The sequence below is a fragment of the Camellia sinensis genome, chromosome 9 (assembly GCF_055761805.1).
Source record: "Camellia sinensis isolate YWXY chromosome 9, ASM5576180v1, whole genome shotgun sequence".
Lineage (NCBI taxonomy): Eukaryota > Viridiplantae > Streptophyta > Magnoliopsida > Ericales > Theaceae > Camellia > Camellia sinensis.
The window spans coordinates 9,995,695-10,005,788 of record NC_138969.1 but is presented as its reverse complement, the minus strand read 5'-3'; the positions used below and the strand labels follow the sequence as shown (position 1 = coordinate 10,005,788).

The 10,094-nt window shown below is 35.8% G+C and overlaps 1 protein-coding gene across 1 annotated transcript; it reads left to right on the top strand.

The window, feature by feature from the left end:
* The first annotated feature begins 513 nt into the window (after window positions 1-513).
* Window positions 514-8,898, top strand: RAN1 (copper-exporting ATPase / responsive-to-antagonist 1 / copper-transporting ATPase (RAN1)). The gene is given in 10 exon segments (XM_082886081.1): window positions 514-1,045; window positions 2,833-3,447; window positions 4,056-4,485; window positions 4,688-5,017; window positions 5,885-5,942; window positions 6,052-6,395; window positions 6,944-7,143; window positions 7,244-7,286; window positions 7,289-7,500; window positions 8,209-8,898. Coding segments are annotated over 10 exon segments (3,027 nt in total). The 5' UTR covers window positions 514-727; the 3' UTR covers window positions 8,686-8,898.
* Window positions 8,899-10,094: the final 1,196 nt, after the last annotated feature.

The following is a 10,094-nucleotide window of genomic DNA, read 5'->3' as shown; positions in this document are numbered from 1 at the left end:
TTTTTTGTGTTTGATTTTTTTTTTATTATAGTTATGATTGAGAAAATATAAAATTATATCATTTTTTTTCCTGTAATTATACCATTTTTTTTGTAATTATAAAATATATATAATCTTTTCCTTTTATATTTTCTCCAGAAAAATGTTTTGGACCTCTAATTCTTAAGCTTTAAAACCAGCTCTAATGAGTTGGTAATGAGTTTCATCCACTGTGATTTAATATTTTAGCCTTTTTTTTTTCTCCTCTCTATCATGTCGTTAATATTCTATTAAAATATCAAAATTAATAATCTAAATCATTGCTATTTTTTCCAAATGGAAGTCAATGTAATACAACTTCATCCAACTTATTAGTAATTAATTAAAATCATTGTTAGATCATCTATTACGCAAAAGTTTGGACGTAGTCCCACATATATGTAGTACAAAAACGAGATAGTACGAGCAAAGGACATAACTGTAATTTCAAGAAAGCCCCGTGCCCATATCTGTCAATTCAAAACAATACTCTCTCTTGCCCTCTACCTGCCCGTCCTCTCCACCATCTTGAAATATTGCTGTCTTCACCTCCTCCTTCGGAAAAGTCTCTCTCTCTCTCCAAACATTGTCTTTCTCTCTCTAGATTCTCTCCCTCTGTTCCTCTCTGTCTCTCTCTCTCTCTCTCTCTCTCTGTATCTGTATATATTTTTATATATATATAGATACAGATTTCTTCTGGGTTCCGTGAATGGCGCAGAGATTGAGGGACCTCCAGCTGACGGCGGCGGGTGGAGGAGGACGACGAAAACAGGCGGCGATCGACGAGGAATCCGGCGACCTCGAGGACGTGAGGCTTCTCGATGACTACGAAGATGGGAATTCTGCTAAATTGGAGGGTTTCGAGGAAGGTACGAAGCGAATTCAAGTCGCGGTCACCGGGATGACTTGTGCGGCTTGTTCGAATTCCGTCGAAGGAGCTCTCAGAAGCGTCAATGGCGTGCTTCGAGCTTCGGTGGCTCTGCTTCAGAACAAGGCCGATGTGGTTTTTTATCCTAATTTGGTCAAGGTGAGTCCTTTTTCTATTTGATTTTGAGATAGATGGAGAATCGGAGCATGGGGTTGTGTTAATTGCTTGATTTCGAGCTTTACGCTGTGTTTTTGTACTCTGTCAACTTGTTAGTCTTTGTGATTGACCTGTGTTGTAGATCGTAATGTGATACAGTTGGTGAATTGAATCGTGGGTTAGTGTTCACAATTGGGTAATTATTAATTTATAGTTGGAGAGATTGTTTTGGACCAGACTAGTGCTATACAAATAAATTAACACTAAACATGTTAGTTTATTGGGTTCCATTCACATTCTAAAGCTTTGAATTTTTTTTATTACTGTGTGAACTTACTAGTCTTTGTGATTTTTTACATGTGTTGTGGATTGTAATGGTGGGTTTGTTTAAATTAATTTGATACAGTTGGTGAATTGAATCTTGGGTTAGTGCTCATAATTGGGTAATGGGTAATTATTAATTTAGATTTCTTTTCATTTTGCTTTTGACTCTGGGGAGAGATTGTTTTGGACTAGTGCTATACAAATAAACTAAATTTATAAACATTTATTACAAATTGATGTGACACTAACATGTTAGTTTATTGGGTTCCATTTGCATCCTAAAGCTTTGAAAAAATTGTGTTTTTGTACAGAATTTTCCTTTGCACTATTATGTTTAGTTGTTTCTGTTGTTATTGGTGAAGTATGATCATGGAGTGTGCTTGCTAGGTTGTTTAGGGAAGCTTGGATTATACTTGACCATATGTGGGTTGATTTTTATAGTGTAATGGCATGTGTTTAGTTTTTGCTTCAGAACAAGCCTGTCGTTAATTGGTCAAGATTATTCTTTTTTTGCTCTGTTGATCTGATTCATGTATATCTTGTTTTCAATTATTGGAGTTTCATTAATTCAGAGGTAGATGTGTTGCTCAGTCTTTGTGTTTGTGATTCACATGATCATGTAGCGTGTTTGTTTAGGGAAATTTGAGATACAACTGATTGAATTTGGGTTTAATGGCAGGGGACAACGTCAAGTGTTAGTTTTGCAAAATTTTGAATTGCAGATGTTTGGTACTGGAAATCTCTTTAAGACCTTAGAAAAAATAAAAATCTCTCTCTCTGTCTCTCATAGCAGGTGTGTGTACGTTGTTCTATGTTTTGACTATGCACACTAACAAAATTCATGTCCTGCTACCTTTCTCTACCTGCATTGTGTATATTACCGTGACCATTCTTGTTTGCATGAGCATGCTTTCTTGTTGGATGTATAAAATTCACCATCTATTTGTTGCTTTGAACCACGTAGAAAGCTTTTTAATATTATACGACATTGATTCAGCTGTGTGTGGATGTATTGGGTTTATCATTTTGTGATCATTGCTGTCACTGTCAGTATATTCTATCCTGTATAGAATGAGTTTTTTTTTTTCTCCAATCATTTTAAACCCTTTGCTTATTTCCTTTGCACTGTGTCAGGTTGACACATTTTTTGAGATGTTGTTTGACCTTCTTAGTATGGGTTTGTTTTCAGTGTTAACAAACAGTTTAAATCTTTGGCTCTAGTATTTTTTGATCTTCATGGTATATAATTTCTGTTGTGTCTGTCAGTATCTTCTATCTTGAATATAGCTTCTGGTCAAGTTTTTGAAAACTGTAGATGTTTTCTTTTGCACTGTGTTAGGTTGATATAGTTTAGGGATGTTTTCTTGACCTTATTGTTGGTATGGGCTTGCTTCTAGTGCTTGATTCCAACTAGGAACTAGCTAATGTGAACATGGGGTTTTATTCTAAACAAAGTTTTGTTTCAGGAAGAAGACATCAAGATTGCAATAGAAGATGCAGGGTTTGAGGCAGAAGTTATTCCTGAACCCAGTATATCTCGAACAAAACCTCATGGAACCCTGGTGGGGCAGTTCACTATAGGAGGTATGACATGTGCAGCTTGTGTGAATTCTGTTGAAGGCATCTTAAGAGATCTTCCTGGTGTTAAAAGGGCAGTAGTTGCCTTGGCCACTTCATTGGGGGAAGTTGAGTATGATCCTACTGTAATAAGTAAGGATGATATAGTCAATGCAATAGAAGATGCTGGTTTTGAAGGTGCACTTGTTCAGAGCAGTGAGCAGGATAAAATCATACTAGGGGTTGCTGGAATATCCAATGAGCTTGATGCACATACTTTAGACAGCATACTTTGCAACTTGAAAGGAGTGAGGCAGTTTCGTTTTGAGAGGGTATCAAAAGAACTAGAAGTTCTCTTTGATCCTGAAGTAATTGGTACTAGATCCTTAGTTGATGCAATTGAGAGTGGAAGCATTGGAAAGTTTAAATTACATGTCAAGAACCCTTATACAAGAATGACTTCTAAAGATATAGAAGAATTAACAAAAATGTTTTGGCTCTTCACTGCCAGTCTACTTCTCAGTGTGAGTAATTTTATTTTACCTGCACAGTTTTGCCATATTTTTCATCCATTTCCCCCTTTTTACTGGTAGAATTTACACTGTAACTACTATTCTCAACCAATTCCTTGTCAGGTAGGTTTTATTTAGTTGGCTCCTTTAGAAGCCTCTTAGCACTTATTTTCTGTGAAATGAAAAATAGGTCCAAGAAATGCTATTTGGTATCTTATTCCGTATATCTCATGTTTCATATACAGAGACCTACCACTCCAAATTTAAAAGGAGATACACCTAGAATTCTGGCCTTTTTTCCTTGTAAAATTTAGAGATGTGTATAATTTATGATAACAGATTATATAAGAATATCACTTGTTTCTTCCTTTCTTACTAGTTTCTCAAAAATTTCACTTCTTGCTTTCATCCTATTTTCTTTTGCTTTGCCTTATTTATTTTTAAAAAATTGGTAAGTTCTGGGAATATGTATCTCCTGAAAAATGCTTAGTGTAATAGCATGACATGAGATCCTTTCAATAGCATGCTATAATCACCTTTCAAACACCAATCAGTTACCAATACTTAATGTCTTTACTTTTTAAAGTGGTCAATGCTGATACCTTATATGTTGGTGCCAGATTCCTGTGTTTCTAATGCGAGTACTCTGCCCTCAAATACCGTTGCTGTATTCTTTGTTGCTCCGACAATGTGGGCCGTTCCAAATGGGTGATTGGTTGAAGTGGGCATTGGTTACTGTTGTTCAATTTGGTATTGGGAAACGTTTCTATATTGCAGCTGGCAGAGCACTTCGAAATGGATCAACAAACATGGATGTCTTGGTTGCATTGGGTACCTCTGCCTCTTACTTCTACTCTGTTGGTGCACTTCTATATGGTGCAGTCACTGGATTTTGGTCTCCAACATACTTTGAAACAAGTGCGTTGCTAATAACATTTGTTCTATTGGGAAAGTACTTGGAAACTCTTGCCAAAGGGAAGACATCAGATGCTATAAAGAAGCTAGTGGAGCTTACGCCTGCAACAGCTTTATTGCTTGTCCAAGACAAAGGTAAGTTTGCTTTAATCATTTGAAGTTTTTCTTATTTTATTATGCTCAAGTACAGTAACATTTATTATATAAAAAAGAACCAATAAAAGAAGGAAAAAAAATAAAAACCTGATAACCTTTTTGGTTCATCACTTGCCAAAATAGATGCTAAATGATATTTGAAATCTTGATGTTAGTACGGTTAATTTTATTGGTTTTCTAGGTGGAAAAAATATTGGAGAAAAAGAGATAGATGCATTGCTCATTCAGCCTGGTGACAATTTAAAAGTTCTTCCCGGTACAAAGGTTCCTGTAGATGGTGTTGTTATGTGGGGTTCAAGTTATATTAATGAGAGTATGGTTACTGGTGAATCCACACCTGTCTCGAAGGAGGTGAATTCATCGGTTATTGGAGGTACAATGAATTTGCATGGTTCCCTTCACATACAAGCAACCAAAGTTGGGTCTGACACAGTTTTGAGCCAGATAATTTCTCTGGTGGAAACAGCACAGATGTCCAAAGCTCCTATTCAGAAGTTTGCTGATTTTGTGAGTATTGGTCTACTCTGCTTTAACTTCAGCATGAGTTGTTACTATTTTGAAGTACTTTTCTTGGTCATGGAAGCAAATATTTGAAGAAAACTAAACAAGTTCTTCCAAAATAGTCAAACATTGCCTTGATCAAGTACTTTTCGAATTTAGCATTTTAATATCTGAGATCTGTAAACTGCTATTACAGTCCTTTTGGGTTCAGTGATTTGGTGAGAAATGATAAAAATTGAAGAGAAACAGATATCTTTTCGCATGTTTGGTATGTAAGTTAGGTGAGAAATGGTGAGAAAGAGCACTTTCTTATTTATAAGTTTCATTTCTTCACCAAAAGTGGTGAGAACAAATTGATTGGTTTTGTATTTTCTATAATATTGAGAATTGCCTGCTAAAATGTGAAGGAAGAAAACGAAAATCTCACCCATATCCTTTTACCACATACTTTGCTTTCTTACTCACCCAATACTTAATAGTGAGAAAATACACTCATTTCTTTTCTTTTCTCACCTACATGAGAAAGCACAATCGTTTCTTATTCTACTATTTCACTTTACCTGAACCATATCTTAAAATACTCCAGATGAAGGAAATCTAGAGAAATATAAGCATTGAACACGCGCCCCCCCCCCCCCCCCCCCCCCCCCCCCCCTCTTTCTTCCCTAAACTCAAATTGAAGAAAAATTATAGAGATTAGTCAAGTATTATGGTTATTGTGTTGGATATTATCAACTTGCCGCTCCTTCCATCCTTAATGGGCTTGTAACTTGCACTCTTTTTTCTAGTTCCTTATTTAATGGTGTATAATATTTCTTACTCTAAAACAGAAGTGGTGTCATCACTCCTAACACTAGGTATGTTTGTGGATTTACAGGTTGCTAGCATTTTGTCCCTACAGTTGTTGCTTTGTCAGTGTTGACTTTATTAGTGTGGTAAGCTAACAATGGATCAACTCATCATGGTCATACTGCTAGAAAAATTGATAATATCAGTGGAATGTTAGTCCGAGTTCTTTTTAATTTTATATTTTAATATTTGTAGGTATATTGGTGGAGTTATGGGAGCTTACCCAGAAGAATGGCTACCAAAAAATGGCAATTTTTTTGTTTTTTCTCTCATGTTTTCGATATCGGTTGTGGTGATTGCATGTCCGTGTGCACTTGGCTTGGCCACACCAACTGCTGTCATGGTCGCAACAGGAGTTGGAGCTAATAATGGTGTGCTAATAAAAGGAGGAGATGCATTGGAGAGGGCTCAGATGATTAAATATGTGGTATTTGATAAAACTGGCACCCTAACCCAGGGAAAAGCCACTGTTGCAGCTGCCAAAGTTTTCACAGGAATGAAACTTGGAGAATTCCTTACATTGGTAGCTTCAGCAGAGGGTAACTACAAATTTCTTGACTATTTGATCCTCAGCATTATATATTTGTGTAGTAAATATATAAATATATTCTATCAATTATTTTTTCCTGCTTAGTTGTAATATATGTGTTCAAATGTGAAAAAATATTAGAGATTGATGTCAACTGCAAATTGTCATTGTTAAATATGAATAAATATTATGTAAATAGAAAGTATGAGAATAATGAGTTTTTTTCCTTTGTTTCTTTGAGATTTGTATATTTGGGAGGTTCTATCTCAGTTGGGAGCAAGTTTCTTACTTGGCAGTGTGGAATTGTGTTTTATAGTAAGAAATGTCACTTGAGTGGGAGTTTCCTACTACTAAGGTCCAACCAATTGTGATTTAGGACGTAACTGTAACATTAATAACAAGATGAGAGCTTTTTTAATTATTTATTTATGTATTTATTTTTGAGAAAAAGGGGGGGGGGGGGGTGGCTGTTGGGTTTGGTGGAAGTGGACATGTTAAACAATAAAGCCTTTATAAACTAGGAACACCCAATGATTTTGGCTCCTTTCTGTGGCTCAGGCTAGCAGTGAACACCCATTGGCAAAGCGATAGTGGAATATGCCCGCCACTTCCATTTCTTTGACAAGCCTTCAACTACCAAGGATGCCCAAAACAACATTGAAGAGTCCAAATCCTCTGCATGGCTTCTTGATGTCTTGGATTTCTCTGCTCTTCCTGGAAAAGGTGTTCAGTGCTTTATTGATGGAAAACAAGTTTTGGTGAGTTTTTTTTTTTTTTTTGACAAAGCGACTCAATACTTTTCTATGAAGTTTGTAGGAAAGAAGTTGAGCTTAATTTTTCGTTGTACATGCTCAACAGGTTGGTAATCGGAAACTAATGACTGAAAATGGGGTTGCCATTCCAAAGTCTGCAGAAGATTTGTTGTAGAATTGGAAGAAAGTGCAAAGACGGGTATACTTGTTGCATGTGATAGTGCCCTAATTGGTGTTTTGGGAGTAGCAGATCAACTAAAAAGAGAAGCTGCTGTGGTTGTAGAAGGCCTTATGAAAATGGGTGTCAAACCTGTAATGGTTACTGGGGATAATTGGAGGACAGCTCAAGCTGTTGCTAAGGAGGTCAGTTTTCATTTTATTCATCACATTTGTCTTCCTTGAAATTTGAATTGCATGAAATTGAAACCAAAAGGATTTGAAGCTTTTTATGTATAATTCCTTAATCATGTGTTTAGATCATGGATTTAGGTAGAGATTTGGAAGGGAAAGAAAAAGGCGAGGGACATGGAGAAAAAATTTAACTTGTATTCGTTCACCTTTGCCTTTCTCTTTCCTTTCCTTCACCTTTTCAAAAGCTCACTTTTATCTCTGTCCATTTCTGAAAATGAAAACTAAGAATTCCAAAATGTGACTGTTCTCGGAGCCATTAAAATGTTGTCTGGACCCGACTTTCTGAAAATACTGAGAAGTTGTTCCTTTCTTTTCTCTTCAAAGTTTTCTAAAGACGGCATCTGTTGGGGAAATGTATGGTAAATTGTTCTAAAAATGTACAAGTGTGTTTGAAAAATGCATCTGCTTATTTTAATTTTAATTTTTTTGAATTACAATCTACGATGGTTGGCCTCTCTCATATGCTGATTTGGATTTGATTAATTAGTTATGCAAATTTGATTGTTAACGATATATTAACTTCAACTAGTAAAAAGAATGTCGGAATTCCTAAAGATGTCAGATCTGGAAAATCAATTCCAAAATGAACATACTCCGATAATTATTTGTCGGTCATATTGAATTGGCTACTCAAAAAATGTAATATATGTTGGTTGTCAGGTCGGGATTCAAGACATAAGGGCAGAGGTGATGCCAGCTGGAAAAGCTGATGTCATTCGTTCATTTCAGAGTGATGGAAGTGTAGTGGCAATGGTGGGTGACGGAATCAATGACTCTCCTGCCTTAGCTGCTGCAGATGTTGGCATGGCAATCGGAGCTGGAACAGACATTGCTGTCGAGGCAGCCGACTACGTGTTGACGAGAAATAACTTAGAAGATGTAATCACAGCCATTGATCTCTCAAGAAAGACCTTCACACGTATCCGATTGAATTACGTGTTTGCGATGGCTTACAACTTGATTGCGGTTCCAATCGCCGCTGGAGTTTTCTTTCCGTGGGTAAAAGTCGAGTTGCCGCCATGGGCAGCCGGGGCATGCATGGCTCTCTCATCTGTAAGTGTTGTCTGCTCTTCTTTGCTTCTAAGAAGATACAGAAAACCAAGGCTCACTACTGTATTAGAAATAACTGTAGAGTAGAGAACAGGGGAAACAAAAAAAAAAAAGAAAAGAAAAAGAAAAAAAAAAAACTAGGTATTGGTTTCTACGGAGAGAGAATTGAAATGGATAAATTGGGAGTGAAATGATAATTGGTATCCCAATTTTGTGCATCTCATTGTTAATTTTTCTAGAGTTCACATATACTGGTGTTTTGATAATCCCCTTTCAATGTAAATTCCATTTGTTGTATCATTTCCCTATATCTTTGTGTCTTTTGTTTTCCCCCCAATTTGTTTTTGTTCTTCTTGTAATCGTATTTATGCTTTATTTTTTTGTTTTTTGTTTTTGGTAAAGCATATTTTGCTTTGCTAGAAAAGCTATTTTGGTTGTAACCAAATTCAATGCAAGGTGGGAGCTGAGTTGCTAGTTTGGGTATTGGCTTCTAATTTTTCCCTAAATGTTTAGGTGGTGTTTGGTAACGTGCCAAAATATATATATATATATATATACTTGTTACTCATATTTTCAGAACAAATGAAAAGCGAAAACAAGAAATTATGAGTTGTTAGAGGGGGTGGCTGGAGGGGTTAGAGGGAATGAAAATTTGTTTTGAAAATAAATAAAAGTAAATATTTTTATTTGACATTTTTTTGAAATGAACAGTTCCCAAATTGTATGTGTTGGATCAGTCTCTCTTTGAAAAGAAGATGCAGTTCATTGCAAAATAAGAAAGTAAGGAAAAAAAAAAAAAAAACACTTTTGTATTGTGTTCGCATCATGAATTGAGATAAGAATTTGAAAACAAAAAAGGAAAATGTAAATGAAATGCATGTGAAATATAATTATGTTTTATTTATATTTATTTTATTTATTTTATCTTTTTAAATTCTTATCTAAATTCATGATTCAATCACAGTCTAAGGTCTCGTTTGGGAACAGGCTAATTTAGTAACTTTTTGGCTATTTGGCTAAAAAAGTAGGTAAAAAAAATTTATATGTTTGGGATGACTTTTTGGCTAATTACGAAAAGATGTGCAAAAAGTAGAGAGAAAAGAGAATCTTTGACTTTTTGGTATGAGTTGTTGGCTTTTTGGTTAAAAGGGTAACTTTTTGATTTTTTGGATAAAAAGGTAAGTCTCCAAACGGGGCCTAATTATTTTTTTTTCTTCGTTTCGTTTTTGTTGTGTGTGTGTTGTGTGTGGGGGGGGGGGGGGGGGGGGGGGGGGGGGGGGGGGGATATGTGTGTGTGTGTGTGTCTCAGCTAATTGATATCCACACTAAACATGGCCGGATGGATGTCTGCAACTATGAAATTTATGTGAAATTGTTTTGTTTACCCAATTTGAAAGTCTGTGAGTAGGACACATTTTAATTGATTCAAAATAGTGTAGTAGTTCATCGCTTTGGAAATTTGTTAAAATCAAATGGGAAAAACTAAGAAGATTATA